Source organism: Leuciscus leuciscus, assembly GCF_965113295.1.
Source record: "Leuciscus leuciscus genome assembly, chromosome: 12".
Classification (NCBI taxonomy): Eukaryota; Metazoa; Chordata; class Actinopteri; order Cypriniformes; family Leuciscidae; genus Leuciscus; species Leuciscus leuciscus.
The window spans coordinates 15,524,807-15,546,343 of record NC_138736.1 but is presented as its reverse complement, the minus strand read 5'-3'; the positions used below and the strand labels follow the sequence as shown (position 1 = coordinate 15,546,343).

Genomic DNA, 21,537 nt, shown 5'->3' with positions numbered 1-21,537 from the left:
GCTTGACAAAAGATGAAAACAATAAACAATGATTTAAAATGTATTTTAAAGTAAAACTTTTAACCTGTTTGGCCAAATTGGCAGTTGTGTGAAAAACCCTGTCTGTATATATATATATATATATATACTCTATATATATATATATATATATATATATATATAATGTCACCCACTGAGCATGTTTGGGATGCTCTGGATCGGCATATACGACAGCGTGTTCCAGGTCCTGCCAATATCCAGCAACTTTGCACAGCCATTGAAGAGGAGTGGACCAACATTCCACAGGCCACAAGCAACACCCACCCCCCCCCCCCCAATATAGTAAAACTGCACATTTTAGAGTGGCCTTTTATTGTGGCCAGCCTAAGGCACACCTGTGCGATAATCATAATGTCTAATCAGCATCTTGATATGCCACACCTGTGCGGTGGATGGATTATCTCGGCAAAGGAGAAGTGCTCACTAACACAGATTTAGACAGATTTGTGAACAATATTTGAGAGACTTTTTGTGTACATAGAAAAAGTCTTAGATCTTTGAGTTCAGCTCATGAAAAATGGGGGCAAAAACAAAAGTGTTGCGTTTATAATTTTGTTCAGTGTATATATATATATATGGTTAGAGTGTCAGAATGGTAACTCGAAGGTTGCAGGTTTAATCCTCAATACCGGCAGATATTATTCAATACTTGCCCTTGAGCAAGGCACCAAACCACCAATCGCTCCCAGAGCGCCACAGCAAAATGGGTTACCATACTTGGCCTTCGCATGTCACTTAATACTTGATATGTAATAATACTTAATATATACTGTATAAATAGTTAAAATCTTAGTTCATGCAATCTTGCAAGGGTGTAATTTTTTGAGAGAGCAAATCTGTAAAACCTTTTTCTTAGAAGCACCCAAAAAGCAAAATGAATGCCATCCCCTCATCTCTCCTCCAGGCAAGTTGACATTTAAAACACATCCTAATTTGCTTATTCATTAGCCTATAAAGGAAATTATGCACAAGTCGTTTCTAGAGACTAGTCTTCCTCTTTTCAGCTGAAGGTAGGTTATCCACAGGTTATGCTCCTACAGCACACAAAGTAGGATACACTTCAGGTAAATAATGCAAGGGAGCAGTGCAGTCACACTAGTCCATGGTGAGACTTGTAATGCACAGGAGTTTATATAGTCCATAATGAGCTGAAATGGATTGCAGGAGAGTCTGATTAGAAGACAGGAGAGCAGGAGCGAAGAGTGGAATAAGATGGAGAGCCGACATCAGCATTAGTTAAGACATTTTACAGTGAAGCACAATATCCGGTAATCAGGCCTCATTGTAATGCCATCACGCAAATTACTCTCCCATCTCATCCCTCTTATTAAATCAAACCTTTCAAATCCAATATATGTACTGCACACATCTTTTCTACATCCTTCTGTTGTAGTTAATATGAGCATGACAATTTCTTCAGCCCATCTTCCCTGAAACCACCAAATCATAATCTTAGTATAATCTCTGCTCATTGTGTCAGAGCTATTCTAGGACAAGTTTGATGCGATTTATACAAATAAACTATTGTACATTGTGCATTGTTTATTTATTGTTAATTTAGCATTTTAGATGTTCATGCAATGATGTTTATTCAGATCGTACCATATGATGAAGATCAGAGTGAGGTTTGGTTCGATTAAAACACACTCTGCTGCGACTGCTCTGTTAGTGCGGTTCACTGTCATCTGAACCCTGGCATGCACTAAACAAATGGACAGAGTTCCACATTTTCAGGGGCTCTTAGTAAGTTTCCAAGCGAACTCAGGTGCGGTTTGACTGAAATATGAATGCAACATGAAGGGAAGACATCTAAACAAACTAAAAACAGAGCATGATGTTACAAGATGCGACCCTAAAAAGGACAGAATGCTGAAGAATACCTGGTTTATCTTGTCATAGATGTTGCTCATTACAGTTCGGTACAGGTGTCAGAACCCCCATCTTCTTGCAGCAGATTTTCAGATGTGCAACGGAGGAATTCCTGGTGCTGTTTTGACATTTTATAAGCTCCTTTACACATTTTATAAGCTGGTAAAAATATTATCATATTTACACACAAACAACAAGCTTATTTAGCCCAGCACACAGCAATGTTTTGGATGTTTGGTAAATTCCATCGCAAAATAAATGTCATAAAATAAATTTTTTGTTATCTATCTTTAGGTTTGGTGTTAAAAATACGCTTTTTGGTCCGGACCAAAAGAACCAAGAGAACCGAACTACAAGTGTGTACACACCCTGGATCTTCCTCAGATAAATGGGGACAAGCTCTAACTCTACATACGCAGTAGCAGTTGTGCTTGATTCAAGCACTCTTCCTTCCTGAAGAGCCCTTGACTTCGTGTTCTTCATCCGTACACAGTGTTCAGAGCCTGTCTGTTCCCACAATCCCTCCTGTCCCTGATTCACCTCACACACTTCACCGTGCGCTGAGGTACTAGACCACCAAAAGCCCGAAGGCACTCTTTATCTCTTAAAATGAAATTAGGGAGAGCAGCAAAAGGACAAAGTGAGAGAGAGAGAGACAGACAGATAGAGTTGAAGAGACAATCTTCATTGTTCCCCTGCCTCCATGGTCGGGAACCTTGAGATGTTTTTATCTCGCATAAGGGCAAATGAGGATGCAGACATGGCCTTGATATCGGGGCTTTTCTACGTTAGAGAGAGAGATTTTAGAGATTTTATCAGTTTAAATGCCAAAACATGAACGCAGGCTATGAAAGTGCACTGACATTATCAGTCCAAAACATTGTAAGAAGTTTAGCGAAAAGAGTTTTGAATAAGAAAATTCATGAGTTACAAAACATTTTTTCCAGTTATAATGCGTGATTTAGTAAAAGGCTAATATGATCAGCATTTACTGTTATATATTCTCCTTTTAAGAAGGTGAATTCCAAACACACTGAGATGGGGCTGAAATAATGGTGTTCTTTAAGGTAGGTAAAGGTTTTAAAAATGAACCGGAAGTTTTCTTCTGTTTTCTTTTGTATTGTGATATACACCTGAGTGTAACGGATTACTGAAAACAAAATGTTGATGGTTGCAGTCGTTTGTGGAAGTTTTAAGTGGACTAAACCACTGCATATGTCACCAAAGAGAAGTCTATTGCTTCACCAGAAGGAATGACATTTTTATTAAAAATTACAAGGATTTTTTTTTAAAAGGAAACATACGCATGGATGAATTGTTAATAATTCGATCTATAAGATGCATTTAAAGATTTGATGGATTTTAATTTCTTGCCACATATTTTGGATCAGATGTAATAGTTTAACAATGCTGATGGGGAAAAAAGACCCAGATGTGGACTCCCAATGTTTATGATGCTTACAGCCCTGGCATTTTGTGCTTTAGGTGGGAAAATATGATTTCCTGAAAGCTCAAAAGGTAACCTTTTCAAATGAAATGAGAAAATGTTTAAAAAATGGCACCATTTCCTGAGAAAGACCCTATTATTGTTGCCTCTGCTGTGAAAGCATGATAAAATATGCCAGAAAATGATGCCCCATGGCACACTGTGAATATTCATGCGTATGCTTGTGTGTAAACGTTAGCGTACACATGGTTGTAGGAGGAATTCAGGCTGGTGTGTCACTAGGCGTACTATGGACGGAGACACGTCTGTGTTAGTGATGTCATTATCACTGACGAGGGTTATTGTGGTGCTCATAGCAACAGCTTTCACAGTCTCAGTCAGCTCCCCCGCAAAGCGCCCACTTGCCTAGAGGGGGGCAATGTCAGAAAGACCCAGCTGCCCCTTTCTCTTTCTCAATCTTTTTTTCCCACTTTTCTTTCTTTTCCCTTTTCTTCAATATAGTCATACTCTAATTCACTATTACGAATTGTTTTTTCTAAAGCGTGGACAAGCAAATTGGTTCTTTTTGCCTCCTCGAAGCCTTTGAAATGTGGAAAACGTGCATAAGTACTGTTTATGCTTTAGGTTTCATATATATATATATATGTAAGAGTCAATATATTGGCCACAGTCTGGTTTATATGATACACATTTTCATTGCACTAATTTTTGGTGTCATTACCATGTGTATCATGTGTTGATTAGTCATATTTTTGTGTAGGAACAGTAAAGTCATGTACAGAATCCCATGCACATAAGTGCCAGCAATGGGCCATACATGTGATCTGATCCGCTCCAAGCTTGCTTACATGTGAATGAATGAACATGTGATGCTCAGGTGTCTGAACTTGGGACACAACAGCTTTACTTCCAATATGGGGCCAGGAAGATTACCTCTTTATTTACACAAGGGAAAAATGGGTAGATTTACAGAAGTGCTTCAGTAAGAGGAAGTGACTTCACAGAACTAAGATTAAGATTGACTGAGCATGGTAACTTATTCGTGTTTAGGGTTTAAGACTGAAGGGGTACGAGGAAACACATGTAATGAGTCGTTCGATTTCGGCTTTCAGTGTAATTTAATTTTCGTAGTTTCATTTCTTTAATCCTTAATTTTATACCCTAAGTCATACACATAATGTGTGATGATCTAGATCTTACAAAAAACGTATTTAACAGGTGAGAAAAATACAGTGCACAATAGGTCAGCTTTAGTAAGCGTAAATATTAATATGAATAAAACTGACAGCATGTGGTCTTTGCAAGCAGATTGAGTGTCAGTCCTTATTTAGTCTACTAGGTTGCTCCCTGTTAACAATTCGGTTCTAAACACATTTCAATCACAAGGTCCGGTTTCCAGGATTTTTGCTTGCCAACTTTGTGGATACAGTGAATCCAGTAACATCTGAAATGTGTGTGCTGTAGCCAATTATCCACTGAGCACAGACATTGTCCAGCACCACAATCTTGAAATAATATATTATGAATGTAATTGTCAGTAGTCTGAATAGTGACTAGAATCAGAGTTATTAGCTGGAAGCAACGAGGCAAATCGCCAGTTTAAGACATATACAAACTGCATTACTGCTATTGGTATTACATTTGACAAGATGCATTATCATGCTTATTTAATGGAACAGCACACTGTGTTGTAACTATACCTAAAAAGGCAACATAATTCAAATATTTGTCATGTTTTATTATAAAACAATATCAGCATATGGTTTTACATTTGCAATATATACAATCATCTGTGTGTTTGACAGTTAGCAACACCAATGTATCGAATGAAACTGATAGGACTTTAAAAATACATTATACTCAAAACAGTTGAGGATCAACCATGGTAAAAGTGGGCATAATTTTGAAATAATTAATTCAGTTTCACATCAATTTATATGGCTGTAAAAATTCTTCAGATTTTAGCACTTTATTTGACCATTATCCATGGACTTAGAAACAAAACAACTTAAATAATCTGAATATTTTCACACACAAAATAATAAAAAAATGCTACATTGTCACAATATTCATGTATCGTGTGTTGGAGGCCACATTTTACAACCCGTCTTATTTAATTGCATAGGGCCTAAGAAGCATTGAGCCAACAATTGCACTTATTAGCTACAGTAAAAAACGATTGAAGTACAAGGAGAGAACTGTCAGATATAGATATATAAAAACAAACAGAGTGAGCAATGAGACCTAATACTATTAGTATTCTTAAATCTAACTTGAACATTCTTAGAACATTCAGGAATTTGGGGCCTTTCACACGTTTCTTCATTCAAAAACAGAACGAAGCAATAAAACATGAGGGGTCTAGAGAATTTTTTTTGTTGTTGAACTACTTTTAACTTGACTTAAGTGATGCTCATGGTGTGAGGTGGCAAAAAAACTGCAACATAATGGCCAAAGATGTCTGTCCATACGCAGGCCAACCAAAAACAGCACAGACGGAACACAGTGTGAATGGCCCCTAAGATTGTCAACTTGCAAAAATCCAGTTGAGATCAATAATCAGTCTTTGTTCCAATATGGATTTCATAAAGGGATTTTCCATGATTCTTCCACCGCTTTAAAGGGGAAATGTGAAACTATTCAGTCCTCTTCCTTCCAAATACGGCCGACATGCTCCTCACGATACCCTTGAAGCCTGCGGTGCCCTTCTTGAGTGCCCTTGCCTCTCGGATGAGCTCAAACAGTTCGTGAAACACCATCAGCACTCCGTGGTACGTCTCAGCAGCAGAGACCTCAAAAAACCCACAGTCCGCCGAGAGCGCCAGCAGCCGGCCCTCCTCACTTGACACTGTGCGTCGGTGCTGGAGGTCTCTCTTATTCCCCACAATGATGATCTGAGCTGTGCTGGCCAGTTTTTGCTTGGCTTGTCGTATGCACTGCACTTGTTGCTGCACCACATCGAAGCTGGCACGGTCACAGATGCTGTAAACAAGGATATAGCCATCCGTCCATTGCAGCTGTCTGTCACTAATGTATCCTGACTCCTCTCCATTCTGAAATAAGAGATTTATCCATTAATTCTATTCACTTATGTACTCCAATTGTTGATGGTACAGATTTCAGCTTTATCAGCAACTATTCAATAGGTACTTAGTTACTATCCCCAAAAGCTAGTTTTCTATTTAGTCATTTATTAGGCTAGTATTTTTTTTTAGATGCTAGTACACATATATGTATCCCAAATGATAGTTGCAATTGATTTATTTAACTGTATTCATTTATTAGGCTAGTATTTTTTTTTTAGATGCTAGTACACATATACATCCCAACTTATAGTTGCAATTGATTTATTTAATAAACTGTATTTCTAGATAGATAGTAGTTTTAAGGAATAAATGTTAGCGTGGCTTGCCATACTACTGCCGTGCAAAAAACTTTCAATCATTGGAATTAGCAAAAAGATGCTTACCTGATGGCAAAGCGAGTCCCATATGTTGAAACAAATATCACGCCCGTCGATCTTGTCAGTATGGCTGTATATTGATTCTGTAAAAGAAAAAGAAAAAAAGTTAAGTAAAGCGAAGGGTATTTTACAGCAAATTACAATGGGGATCAAGACAAGAGAGTGATAATCATTAAGCTATTTACCTATATCTCCATATTCTCCAATGAACCGCCTCGTTAGAAAGCGCACGGTGAGGGCTGTGAAGAATAAACAGAGATTGTTAGAGCTGTAATTCAGACTGTAAATTAAGGTACAGGCAAGGTTGCTGCAGAACTTACCAGATTTTCCAACGTTCTCAGCTCCAAGTAACAAAATGTTGGCCTCCACTTTCTGCTGGTTGCCTTCCATTGTTTTGCTGCTGTAGCGAATGCGTGATTTCACTTGAACAACCATTGGTAGGTAGTACAGGCTGTCGGTAGAGTCCTACAGTGTGCAGGTGTTGAGCGTACCGAAGCGCACTAGATGCGTGGTTAAATAGCCTCAATATGCCTGGGCGGGGCTTCCTCTCAAGCCTGACCAATCAGAGCGAAGAGCGTCTGTTGTGTTTGGCTGTAATTTAGTATAATACATTTTCTCTACGCACAACACAGGAAAACATTATTTTTATAAGTTCAGTATTTAAGATAAATAAAAAGCAAAACAGAAATTTGTATCGAATGTATCATTGTGAAGTAAGCAATAGGCTATAAAATACTGTCTATGATAAAATATGCATGAAGCGGACGGCAAGTTTTAATTTTTTATATATTTTTTTTTATTTTAAATATCAACAATAATAGGCTACATTGACTGGTGACTAATATAAATTATTATAATTATAACTCAGGGTTCATCATATTTCAGCAACATTGTAAGTGCAACTGAGGCTCTTGTCAAGGCATGACACCAATCCAGCGAAGGGCTATGAATTGCAAATGCTTCTAAATGAGATGATCTTTAGCAACTAATTACGACTACATTAAATTAGCAATACAACACAGACATATAGCCCTTCTTGATCTGCCATGGCAAACGCTTTTTCATGACAATAAGCAGTTATTCAGCTTGCCTTGAGAAGCTGCCACGGCCTTCATTAACCGTTAAATGACAATTTTCTTTAAATTATATTGTTCAGATCCTGTTCTAAACCTCATTGCTGTAAGCATACTATGAATGCTGTCATCGTTTTTTTTTTTTTTTTTTTTACATCAACATACTGATAATTATTAAAGAGCGACGCCAAGTGGTGTATGCGAAAATGTCTACTTCAGTTAGAAGCACAATACTGGGTATAGCCTCCTGGTGGTCACATTAACAAATGACTGGGAATCAAGCACATTTTAGAAATGGCTGCAAACAGAACAAATAGATCTAAATTGGTCTAAAATACATTAGCCTATACTGCAAGTGAGTGTTTGAGTTTTAATGAGAGGAAATTCACATTATGGTAATAGGGACCATTATGGTAATATTGTCCATTGTTACATTTAAATTGACTTTACGGTCACTATGTCCTACGTGCAATATGCGCCTTCAGTGAAATAGACATGCTTTATTTCCTTTATTCAGCATCTGTGGATGGACAGTATTCACAGAATTCTGAAGAAAACAGAATCAAGCCTACTCCACATCAAACAACTCAACTAAAAAAAGGCCTATCATATATCATCAGATTGTTTGGACTACAGCCTAATACTGTTTAACTGAGATTTTCATTTTTTCACTGGGTGCTGAGATGTTGACCTGGGCAGAGAGAGAAGATCCCCGAGTGGTTGTGGGTTTTATAATTTGAGGTAATTTGTAAATGCTCAGTATCTGAGTGAGAAAGTAACAAACACATTGCAAAATAATGGAACTTCAATTGTTAAAAAACTACCAGCAGAAAAAACATGTAAATTGAATGATAGAAAAAACTAGATTTTTTTAATCGCACAAGTCAAACCAGCCCCTCTCTTGCTTTGTGAATTGAAGAACAAAATTAGGTAGGCTTTTTACTTTATCACTAACCTGAAAATTAAGTCTGCCTTATTATAGGCCAAAGGTGACATTATCAATATTCCCTATAAGATGTTTACGTTACCATTGAAAAGTTTAGGATTGGTAAGATTCAAGTCTCTCATGCTCACCAATGCTGTATTTATTTGATCAAAACAGAGTGAAAAGAACATTAATATTGTGAAATATTATTCCAATTTGATGCGGATTTGGTGCTCAAGAAAAAAATCTTATTATCAATGTTGAAAATAGTTGTGCTGCTGTACATTTTTTTTTAGGATGTTTTGACAAACAGAAAATTAAAAAAAAATCATTTATTTTTCCTATTCTTCATGAAAGAAAAACTTGATCATTATAGTTGAGGGAACAAACAATTGTTTCAAAACCTACTACATAATGGATGTTCAGGGTACTATGAATGTATACAGTATAGACTGGGAAGAATAATGGAGTAGGTTTCAAACCTGAATTCAAATTAGTTCCCAAGTTATTTCAGCTTTTAACTGTAATTTTGGCCTTTTTGAACACAGTCAATGTCAGGAAATTTTTTTTTATCTGTATTATTGAATCCAATTACTAAACATTGCCCAACATACACATTTTAGTAGCCAAAGAGTTTTATTGAATTATGACTTTCCAATTAAAATACCGCTGTATTAAATGTCTATTAATCAATATTCTGCCAACATATGAAAATGATGCTGATGTCTTTCATACATCTTAGCCAAAGTCAACTGAAGAATCTGTGCATGTTCTGTAAGTGGAGAATAAAACCATTGGATAGTAATATAACAAGAGAGACGTATCAGTCAATAAACTCGCTGCTAAGCTGAAGCTGAAATCCCTCTAAATGTTCCTTCAGTCTCTCCCTGACATCTCCCCCCACTGCTGTGTGCCTCAGGTCCGACTGGTGTGTGAGCTGTCCGTTTTCCCACCCCGTAGATGTCAGTATCATGGAATCACACTTCACAGTCACTCCATCCCTTTCTTCGGTGACCTTTGAATGAAATCTATCCAATATGGCCTGAGGCTGCACAGTCTCAACGTCGACTCTGTTCCTTTCCCCTGTTTCAGTAACAACTGGCATCAGTAGGACATGATCATCAGTCTTTTCCTGTACCCAGAAAAACTGCTGTCCCTCTCCCTGCTCGATTTCCATTTCGCTCTTTTCCTTTGTGGCGGGGTCAGTGAGAAGAAGTTGTTGATGCGGCTGAAGCAATTGGATTTGCTGTAGCTGGAATGGTGAAGAAGTTTCCTGTATTGTTGCCGAGTATTGAATAGGTCCAGGCGCAGTGTGCATGTCAGTCTGTGGATGAAGTAGAGCGAGTTCCTGGATTGCTTCTACATTATCGTGGAGCTCAAGAGATGCTTCCTCCTCGGTGTTCAATTGATGCGGTTGCAATTCCATGGTGACCATCTGCATTGTGTCCTCATTCTCTGCGCTCTCACAGTAATATAAGTAGTAGCTTTGTTGCTCCACAGGTGCCACATCAGTCCTAGAGTTCTCCGGCTTTTGTTCTTTGAGCACCTTTGCTTTCCTTTTGACTTCCTGGATTCTCTTAGGTTTATGTCTTGCCTGAGATCCTTGAACCTCATCAGGTCCTACAGTTGAATCTTTGTACCCACTTATTTTGTTTCCTTCATTGTCCCTTCCGCAATAAAAACAGCACCCTTCTTCTTCTTCCGCTGTGACTTTTGCCCTCGTCTGTCCCTGTCCGTTCCATCCCTCAGCGAGAAGATCTATTTCATCAGTTGCGCCTTCATTTGCACTCTCCTCCAATCCCTCAAGATTGCAACCTCTCTCCCCTTTCGTCCCTTGTCCCTTTTGAGCAGCCCAGCTTGAAAACCTACCTCCTCGGGCCTCCTTCCCTTTCACCCCGTCTCGTGAGCGAGATAGGGTACTCCTAAGTCGGTTCTCTCTGAGGCGCAGCAGTGCGTGGCGTAGGCGGTTCTCCCGCCGGCGGGCGGCACTCAGAAGACGCAACGCTTTTTCCAAGCTGTCGATTGCTTTGTCATAGCGCTTTCGCCACACTAGAGGGCACAACTGAGCGTAGTTGTGCTCTTTCGGCAAGTAAAAGCCTGGAGGTGGGGGGAGACGCTTCATATAACAGGATGGAGAAGGTGGACGTGGAGAAGGTTGAGGAGAAGAGGGGTCAGGAGGTTGTTCATCTAATAATGTCTCTTCAGAAGTTTGAGGAGCCTCAGATGAAGGCTGCCCATGCTTATCCTCCCCTTCGCCTTTTTCACACTCATTATCTGCTACTTTTTGCACCACAGTCTCATTGTTGAAGATCTCATGGCTTTCTGATCCTTCATTATCATTGGAGTTCTTGACACTGAAAAAAATTAAGCACAGCTTTAGATGTAATTTTTATAATTCTATTGTCTTTTGAACTTTCTATTCATCAAAGAATCCTGAAAGAAAAAAATATTTAACAATATTACAGTTTTTTTTGTAACTACACATTTGTAATGATGAAGTAGCAATTTATTACATTTAATATCGAATAACACATTACAGTTAAAATCAAGTACCTGTAATGCAGTACATATTAAAAACGTGCGTTTTTGTAAGAAAATTATTCATATTTATAACTTTAAAAACTATAATCACTGGCTTCTGGTAAAGTGATGTTTCGATGAACGCAGAAGCGCATAGGATAGAGCAAAACAAAACACCAGTCACGAATTAGAAGTCTAAAAGGAGAATTTTTAAAGAGAAATGTCAGGGTAGCTTAATTTGTTACCCAGCCCTATTTGTTTGAACCGCGAGAGGTGTCTACTCTCACCTAAGCTTACGCTACTCCAACGTCCTACGTCATACATAGGGTCAGAGTTCACTATAGCACAATAAAAATAGTTTTTTTTTTTGCAGCTTTAGGTAAGATACCTGATACGTTTATCCACATTTCGAGGTCTGCCTCTCCGTTTTGTTGCACATTTCCCAGCAGTGCCTCTTTCATGAGGCTGAATTTCAAATACAGTGGGAATCGCATCATCCTTCAGTCTGCGATAGCCACTAAAAAAAAAAAAGAGGCATCAACATTATTTTCTAATCTTCTAAATATATTGTATTTTTAACAGCAGAATTAAACGTAAAGTTTTTTTGGTCATTGCTTCTATGAAAAGTTACGAGTCTGATAAGCAGCAGACCTGACTCCAGAGAGTTCAAAGCTATCAGGGGAGAAGTGTTTAGAACAGAAATAGATGAAACCACTCTGGGGGTCCCACTGGCCTTTTCCCTCAGGGCCTTTGCGATGAGAGTTGATAATCCAAGTTGTGCGGCGAGGGTTTCCCTTCTTTGGCAACCTGGAAAATGTAACATCATAAACAATATTGACAAGTTAATATCATTTAATTACCCCCTTGAGCAACTGCAGCTGACACATATTTTATTCTTTTACACTCTTTTTCAACAGACAAAACAAGAATATTGACAATAAGTTGAGACCAATGCAAATTATTATTAACAAGCCCATGTAGTTCAGTGAACTGATCACTAGAGGGCAGATATTAATCATTATAGTTTCTCTTGAGCTGACCAAAATGTTGGCAGTTCTCAAACTATTAGACTGTAGATCACATACACTTTCTATTGTAATTGTCATTAATTAAAATCTTTTTTTTTTAATGCTTAATCAAAATCAAACCACCTGTGTCAGTGTAAATATAAACATGTTATACAGTAGTTGTTCAGCTGTTTCTCAACTTGTTGGTCACAGGTCTGTTCTGTTAGGGTCATGAACAGCAGTAAGAAAAAGGTCTGAATGCAAATAATAAAATATTCAGTCAGTTTTTCAACATGGCCACTACTGATTTGGAAACATTTATATGCACCTGTGAAAAGTGATTCCAGATTTCCGGACGTCTTTTGTGTCTCTTGACTTGCAACCTACAGCAGAGCAGTGTCTGGGCATCTAGGGGAAAAACAAAAACAAAAAAACATAAAAAACAAACAAAAAAAACTCCTATTTTTTACTCTTTTTAACTTTTTTTAATCACACACATTTACCTAATGGCTTTTAATTATCTGATAAAATTAGATTAGATTTAATTAAATGAGATCAGATGTAACTTATCAAATGTTACAACCACCTGTCAATAAGATGTGGTAAAATGTAAATTGAAAAAAATAAATAAAAAAATAACACAAAATCATAATCAGAATACAAGTTAAAATACAATAAAACTAAATGAACATAAGTATAATAATAAAGATAACACCAATAATAATAATGAATTAATAAGGAAAAACTACATAAATTAAAAATTCTATTCTGCATGCATCATATATATTCATCAGTCATTTTATTATTTATTTTAGATTTTCAGAATTAACACGTTTTCCTGTTTTGAATTACTTAAAATTGCATGCCAGTTCATATGGTGGTAAAAGGCCCTATATCGTAAACTGTTCTGTTGTAGCAGTTTTTCAAGCAGCCGACTATCGGCGACAGATCGCTCGTATCGATGTGACTTGATGTCAGCTCACGTATGTGATGTGTTTGAGGCTGCAGTGTCGTCTTTTTAGGTAACTACATAGCATGCTGCTAAAACAGCCGATACTTAAGTCAGCAGCTGACATGTTGCTCATTTGAAAACAATATAAACCCAGGCTACTGAATAGAAATGCGGGCTGCTTTTCTAGCAAAGAATATTCTCAGCAATTTCTGTTTTTAAGATCATCCTTTAAACTCACCACAAAGGCCTGCGACCTCACGCAGATGGCCGTCTTCTTCTTCCTAGGCGCTGTAGATTAGACCCGCCTTTCGGCAGCAGCCAATCACAGCTATGTATTACTTTGACGTTGCGATAGGACGTAAATTTGCCTTTTGAAGGGGCAACGCTGCTATTTGCTTATTGGCATGTTAATTTGGAATTGTTTTAAAATGTTATTTTGTAACTACAGAAATAGACTAACTATGCTTGCATTAACCACAACAATTGATTAGTTACCAAATCAAAACATTTGGTAACTAAATAGAATTTTATGAAGTTTAGTGACATGTTACAATGTTTACATTGTACAATGACTGGTAGGATACAGTTTTTATTATTGCTTGACAAAAATTTCAAGATTTCAATTCCATTCTTGTGATTTAATTCCGATTTTGATTCAATATTGACTACTTTGGATACATGTTTATTTTAAATTAAAATAAATAAATAAATAAATAAAAAATCTCACCTAATGCTGTAAACATAGGGAACCAATCTGCTGGTATTATTAAAGGTTAAAAATAACAAATGAAATTAAATATAATGCAGTTTTTGTTATAATAACAATTATTTAATGACATAAGTAAAAATATAATAAATATGTAATATACTGTAGTGCTCAGCAAAATCTCCTCTCTAGCTATTTTTTCTATTCAATTAACATCCTATGGTCATTAAATGGCTTTCCTGAGGTAAATGTAAGGTTATGTGACATAATTGTTCTCCTGCTATTATATATTGACCTCTTTCCGTGGTTGAAAAACACTAATTGGTCGATATTATGTATACTTTTGGTAAATTGTACTGCATCTTTAAATAAAAAAGTAACAGATGATCGGTTCACGTGCACTTGAACTGAGGCGCTCAGCGATCTGTCACGTCACATTTACAAGCGCCAAACGTATTTTTGTCTGAATTTCGTAATAAAATTGACGGAATCTAAGAGCTGATAATCTGCAATTTTTCTGTGCGTCAGAAAATGGATGTGTGGCGTGAGAGCGTGTGAAAAGTGTCAATTGCATGAGTCTCACGCTCAATGCGTGAGAGTTGGCAGCCCTTTTATTTACTTATTACAAAATGTAAAATATTCCAGTGATTTGTAGGTGGTATTGTGGAACTATTGCCAGTACATTCAGTGATGGTGAATCTTTTGTGAGACTTATTTTCAAATGCCAACAGTCTCTAATAAACGTGCACAGGTGTGTGGCTATTGATTCTCACATATATTCGCTTGTTTGCATTTCTTAGTACTTAGAACACCCCCCCCCCCCCCCCCCCCAAAAAAAAACAAAAAAACAAAAAAACAATCAAACAAACAAACAAACAAACAAACAAACAAACAAACTAAAGCATTGTGCTAGTTTAGCCTAAGTCTTAAAGTGGTGTGCATGATACAGAGAGGTTGCTGAATGGATTTCAGCTCAGCTCAGCTGATGTGTGAAATGCTGAAGCTCAGAAACATACTTAAAAACCACAGACACTTAAATGTATCACATCAATAGGCCTTCTTAGAAATACACAGGAAACCCTGCAGTTTTAATATATGTGCATAAGCAAAAATATGAATTGAATAGTATTTCAGTTTTTCTGATGGATGAAGCTAGAATTTCGTGATTTAAGGAGCACAATTTAGGTCCTACATATACTGTAGTGATCATACTGAGGTATATTAGAACTTATTGCAACCGACAGTGAAAAAAAGTCTATGGTTGAATTCAAAATAGCATACTAGCGATGTACAAGAGGTGAATTCAAATTCAACCTATTTCTCTCTGCCTGCAAATGTGAACCGTGATAATGAAAATATGATTGTATAGTACTATATATATATATATATATATATATATATGAAACATTTAGGGAAGGACCAGCACTACCTGTAGTGAGTGCACTGTAAGTTGCTATTACATTTTGCAAGTTTACAATAATAAACCCAAAAGAACACAAACACCCACATCTGTCTTTAAAAATGCTTTTTAATGCAAAAACACAGGGGGAAAAAAAGAAGAAAAGCAATGGAAGAAGAACTAAGCAAATTATACTAATACACTTATTTTCTATCGCAGATGAAAGTGCTGTTAGGCTATATGAAGGCTATTTTTCATGCAAGGATGGATTCAAGATGCAGGTCACAGCAAAAATAGCTTTCCATGAGTACTCTTGAAGTTTAACTTATTTGAGTTATTGTGAGCTAATTCAAGTCTGGGCATGTCTTTAACCAGAACACCATTTCTTGAGCTGAAAATGTCAGCCAGAGGGGAAGCCATTGGAGAAGATTTGTGTTCATTACACTGTGGGCCATTTAGACTGGGAGCACACTTCACTTCATAGGTAAAAAAGAAGGTGCCATATTTAAAAACACAAACTTTATTTTCAACTCCACTTCTAAGTTCAAAAGAGCATTCACCAAGGAGGTCGGTGTTCCAGTAGCTGTCTGCATCATACACTTTAAAAGTTAGTCTACTGGCCATGCTAAACTTAATAGGAACAAACTCAAATTTTTCTTGCCAACGTGGATTGTCATTATTATCAATAGTCGCAGTACGTCTCATTTCTGTGTTATATTCTACGTTTACAAAACCATCTGTTTGAGAAGTCACGTCTCCATACAGACCATTGGCTTTAAGGCTGTAGACTTTTAGGGTGGCAAGTCCTTTTTCAGGTGGACAACAGTTAGACTTTATAATTTGACTACTTTCACAAACACAAGCACATCGGTCTCTTGCACTGCACTTCCTGCCAATCTTGCAAGACTCTGAGCAAACCTTCACGAGGGCATTTTTAATTATGTATTCTTCAACAGCTCTCTTCAGTCCTTTCCTGGCAGGGTTTTTTTCACTCAGTAAGAAATGGAGGGGTTTCAGAGAGTAGTGCACAATGTCAGGGAGGCTCTTCAAAGACTCAAGCCAGGTCTTAAGGGTATTTGGGTGTGATGAACCAGAAAAAAGCAGATGTTCTCCATTTATGTTTCCTCCGATAATCTCTGTCTGACGCTCGTTGAACATAGTGCTGAACTTTTGATTTGTGCCCATCTTCTTTTTCAGTTCTTTACACATATTGTTCTCTGCCTTCACAGTTGTTCCTTTGTATAAACCAGAGGCTTCTACATCCAAACAGTCTTTCACTGCAGTGTCTGTAAGCCCACTCACTGTTGCCTGACATGTTTTGATGGCTGTTATGGCTTTCATTTTCCCCCCTAACTTGACACCTGTGGTAAAGTGAGTGCCATATGTGGTGATCAGGTTGCGGTAGGCGTCTGGATCGTAGGATGCAGGGAGTGATTTAATTGCTTCAAGAAACTCTGCATGAAGAGGAGGCTTTTCAGCTAGATGATATCTGTAAAGAAACAGTAAACAAACTTGAATTCAGTGGGACCAAAGAGGTAGAAGATTACATTTAAAGTTAAATTCTTTTTTGTCATTCTATGAGGAAAAGCAACCCAACTCTCTCACCCGTAAAAGCTGCATGCAACTTCATGTTTGGTGAAACTGTATTTGTCTTCTTTTGATTTTTTCATTGCAAATTTCGCTTCCCTGGAATGAGTGCCTACGACTGTAGCTCCAGCAGCCTTCTTATCTAAACCAATTTTCCAGCTGACTGAGAGCGCTGATGATGAATCATTGACCAGTGATTCACTTGATTCAAAGATCTGACTGGAGACTTTCATTGAACACTTTGGCAAGGTCCTCCAGAACACAACTGCTGCTGGTAGCTTCTGTTTTATTCCATTCATGTAATTGTTTTTGCACAATTTACATTTGCCGTTTCCTAAATCCCATTTCTCCGTGTCGATCACGTAAGATCCTTTTCGCTCCATGGTCACAACATCAAATCCCTCTCCAGCAAGATTGTGCCCTGGAACAAAGGGAGCATCCTCACACTCTTTTGGTGCACCTATGTCATCCTCTCCAGAAGTGGTCATGAGAAGCAATGCCCAGAAAACAACAAGGTAAATCTGGAACTGCCCCATCATCTGTATAGTGAGATAAGAAAATGTCAACATTTATGTCAAATTATTATATTGTACATAATGATAATGTCATCATAAAATTGATCATATTAACAATATTGCTATCATTAAACATTATAAACATATGTATAACAATAATAATGGTTTCTTTTAAATCATAATATGATTTATGCGATACATTTTTCAGTTTTCTTTACCATTAAATTCACGGGTGAGCTGATCAAATGAATCTGAAATATGTTGTCTGCTCATTTTATATGATGCTTATGTAGACTTGTCAAAGGCAGTGGCGTGCACTGCGGGTGGTGTGTGTGGGGTGGGGGTGGGGGTGGGGTGTTTCTGGTTAACCATGCAGGTGTTTCTGATTAACCACGCCCCCTTGTTATCTTGTTTAGCTTGTCACTGTAATGTTGCGGCAGGAACGAAGCGGAGAGAGAATCCACATGCAAGCACTACTTTAATGAAACAATCAGGAAATCCAACATTGGAATATTGGAGGAACATTGGAACATGGAAATAGCTACAACGACCGACAAACAACAACTGAAGCACAGAGGTTTAAATATACAGGCAAACAAGCTAAACAAGATAACAAGGGGGCGTGGTTAATCAGAAACACCTGGGGAGACTAATAAACAAGAAAAACTACAAAGGACTACAAAACATGGCACAGGACAGGAAATAACAAAAATCCACACAAGACAAGGGGAACACAAGACAGGAATCATGACAATAAAAGTTGCGGCAGCATGTGAGTTATGTTTAACAATAATGAAAGTATAACTTGATTTCAGCCGCATTCTGAGTCTGACAATGTCATTCGTTTTTATCAAAGGCCATGCAAGTGTTATTAGCTTGGGGAAATACATCTAGTGAAAGGAAATTGTAAGTCCATGTCCAACTCTAAATTGTAAGGAATTTATATCTTTGATTTCATAATACACTTTACAATAAGGTTGATTTGTTTATTATTCATATTAAAGCTGCAGTCGGCAAGTCTGGCAGATTGGGTCGATTAGCCAAAATTTTGAATGTTTACAACTCTCATGCCCCTCCCCACTACCAGCGAGCACCCTCCCATCGAGGTCGTGCTCGTCAGTGCGTCACTGTGCGTGTGTACCTGATTTTCTGTGAACGCGTCCGTCTCTTCAGCATCTATCAACACCATGGACTCGGAGGTAGGCTGCTCTGGCTAATCTATCCATAGATAGCAATAACCGAGGAATTGGAAGCTTGTTAGTAGATTTTCTCTCCGCCATCACGCTTCATGCAATCTCCAGGCGAACTTCAGGAGTGGCGTGTGCATGTGATATTAACGTGCACGAGTGAGGGGGGATCTGTGACGTGTGCACGACCTGTGATTGACAGTCAGATCTCACACCCCCCTGCGCTGATTGGACCCGATGATCCGGGAGCGGTGGATTTTTGCAAAACAAATAACACGCTCCAGGTGGAGTTAGAAGCTCGGGTTTTTTTCTAAAACCATCTTATTTATGTTGTTCTGTCGGATTGTGTTAATTTCACTGAATATGATCAAAAAAAATGTTGCCGACGGCAGCTTTAACTAACATTAACTAATCATGAGCAAAACATTTGTTAGGCTACTGTAGGCCTATTTGTTAATCTTAGTTAATAATAATAATACAACTTTTAATTGTTTGTTCATGTTATGTCACAGTCAGGCCATTAACTAATGTTAAAGGGTTAGTTCACCCAAAAATGAAAATTATGTCATTAATGACTCACCCTCATGTCGTTACAAGCCCGTAAGACCTCCGTTCATCTTCGGAACACAGTTTAAGATATTTTAGATTTAGTCCGAGAGCTTTCTGTCCCTCCATTGAAAATGTATGTAGGTATGTATGTATGTTTCTTGCTCTCTTGATTGTTTTCAGAATATGGTATCTCAGAGTTTACAAAGTGTCTTGAGTAAATCAAATAAATCAAACAAAGCAATATATGAAGCAAAATCTTCAGGGGTGAGCTAATGCCAAAATAACAAACAAACAGAAACTAACTTTCCCACAAGAAAGCTAACTTCCCTATTGATCACAAATAAAAGAAACAAAATATACAAAAAAGTACCCTATCTCCTTAACTATCCAGTAAACAGGAGAAAAGTGAAGGCCTTGTGGCTTACAAAGAAAACGAGGCACTCACCCCCTACGGCTTCTCAAAGTCATGTAGCTGGGATGTAACAGATGTAATCAAAAGCATTGAGGTTTCTAAAAACATGTCACCAAGAATTAGGTGGCTAACAGCACTCTGTTAACCCTTTCGCACGTACGATCACACCGGTGTGATCAGTCTAGGCTGGTCCCTGGAGCGTACGATCACACCGGTGTGATTAGAACGGTCAGTACATGACGTGATCAACTGCTAAATTCAAATGGGCTTTCCCGCGTTGGCTGGCGCTGAGCCAGAGACAGACGCGCTCAGAGCTGTCATATATCACAACTTTTCAGTGTTTTCAACCACATAATGTTTATTTTAGGTTTCAGACATATAAGTACTAAATAAACAATACATTTAGAGTTTATAAAATACACACTGATGTCAAAGGAAGAGGCAATAATAATCCTTTCCATTAGTTTTATTCATCAGATACACATTGTGTAAGTAACTTTAAAGTTTACACTATTCTTCTCCCAGTTCACCTGCCACTTACTTGTTTTATGTATTTCGGGAGAAGTGGATGAATTCACGTGTTGTAAATCCAACAGATCCGGTTCTCTGAACTGCGTCTGCGGCACAAACTAAGATGGCGGCGCCCATCGCGAATACAGCTGAACTAACGCGATCGTTATAAAGGTGTTTAAACAACAAAATACTTCCACTTGCATATATTTGACAATCGGAATATCAGATATTTCATGTCATATCTAACAAATTTGTGAATATTTTGAATAAAAAAGGAAAAATGACATAAAAGCAGATCGTCATTCATTCAGCTCTGTTGTTGCTGCGGTGTGTCACGTGACAAGCAATGACGCGTCACCATGGAAACCATAAAGTGACACATTCTAAATAACGGTCGCCTTGAAAAACTCACGCTGGGGGGTCAGCCAGAATATTTTAAACTTACGTGTGAAAGGGTTAACTCTACACAGAAAGAGTACAGCAGACTTAAGCTGTGTCCCAATGTTGAAGGCTGCATCCTTCGAAGGACGCAGACTTCAAGGATGCAGCCTATGCGTCCTCTGAAGGACGCTCCATGTAGCCTTCCTAGGATTTCCTAATTGCGCAGCCAGGTGTTCCCGATCACCGCTCCTGGCGCCAAGCAACAGTGCGAGAGGACAGCTACTATCCTGGGGTGCGTTTCCCGAAAGCATCGTTGGCCAACTATGGTCGCAAGTTCCGTCGTTACCAATAGAGTTCAATGGACATTGCGATGAACTTGCGACCATAGTTGGCCAACGATGCTTTCGGGAAACGCACCCCTGATCATTCATTTTGATAACTGAGTAAACAGCTATGGAGCCAGAATTGGCTATTGTCATTTTTATGTTTTATATTTTACTTGAGGACATGGTGAGGATGTTTTAGCCCCGGCGCTGCTAGGTTATGTATTTTCGGTTTAGCCCTGTTTGAATACAAAACCCAATTGAATATAAAAAGTCCAGTATTTCTCGCGCTCGTCATTGGCAGCTGTCACAGTTGCCAGGCGACAAGAACAATCCTTCGTAGGCTAGACTGGTCCGAGCGCGTCAGATGCGCCCTTTGATATGGGACGCTGCTGTAGTGAGCAACAATTTGTTAATATTGTGACTAATTTTGTTACTTTAATTTTCGGAACTGCATATTTCGTTAAGTATTCACTTACAAATGTGAAGTAACCTGAAGTACTTTTTTCCTCACATCACAATATGATTACATTAAACTACACAAAAGTATATAATGTAACAACCAGATATTACTGTATATTGAAAATATACAGAAGTAAAATGCAACATATACGCAGTAATGCAGTAGTAGCCTAATATAAATGCAGTAGTTATTAAAAGTACTTTTTTC

At 38.0% G+C, this 21,537-nt stretch overlaps 3 protein-coding genes across 3 annotated transcripts; all 3 read right to left on the bottom strand.

The window, feature by feature from the left end:
* Window positions 1–5,402: 5,402 nt before the first annotated feature.
* LOC309510651 (ras-related and estrogen-regulated growth inhibitor-like protein) lies at window positions 5,403–7,323 on the bottom strand. Its single transcript, XM_082185516.1, has 4 exons — window positions 7,139–7,323; window positions 7,004–7,057; window positions 6,825–6,901; window positions 5,403–6,408 (listed from the first exon to the last, which is right to left on the bottom strand). Exons 1-4 carry the CDS (start codon window positions 7,251–7,253, stop codon window positions 5,992–5,994), a joined length of 663 nt encoding a protein of 220 aa, XP_082041642.1. The 5' UTR covers window positions 7,254–7,323; the 3' UTR covers window positions 5,403–5,991.
* Window positions 7,324–9,433: 2,110 nt separating this feature from the next.
* thap7 (THAP domain containing 7) lies at window positions 9,434–13,616 on the bottom strand. Its single transcript, XM_082185341.1, has 5 exons — window positions 13,534–13,616; window positions 12,672–12,751; window positions 11,988–12,143; window positions 11,725–11,853; window positions 9,434–11,170 (listed from the first exon to the last, which is right to left on the bottom strand). Exons 2-5 carry the CDS (start codon window positions 12,749–12,751, stop codon window positions 9,640–9,642), a joined length of 1,896 nt encoding a protein of 631 aa, XP_082041467.1. The 5' UTR covers window positions 13,534–13,616; the 3' UTR covers window positions 9,434–9,639.
* A 1,895-nt stretch (window positions 13,617–15,511) lies between these two features.
* On the bottom strand, window positions 15,512–17,801 carry LOC309510522 (perforin-1-like). The gene is made up of 3 exons (XM_082185335.1): window positions 17,721–17,801; window positions 17,006–17,526; window positions 15,512–16,889 (listed from the first exon to the last, which is right to left on the bottom strand). The coding sequence occupies exons 1-3, from the start codon at window positions 17,721–17,723 to the stop codon at window positions 15,683–15,685; spliced, it is 1,731 nt and encodes a 576-aa protein (XP_082041461.1). The 5' UTR covers window positions 17,724–17,801; the 3' UTR covers window positions 15,512–15,682.
* Between the last annotated feature and the right edge of the window lie 3,736 nt (window positions 17,802–21,537).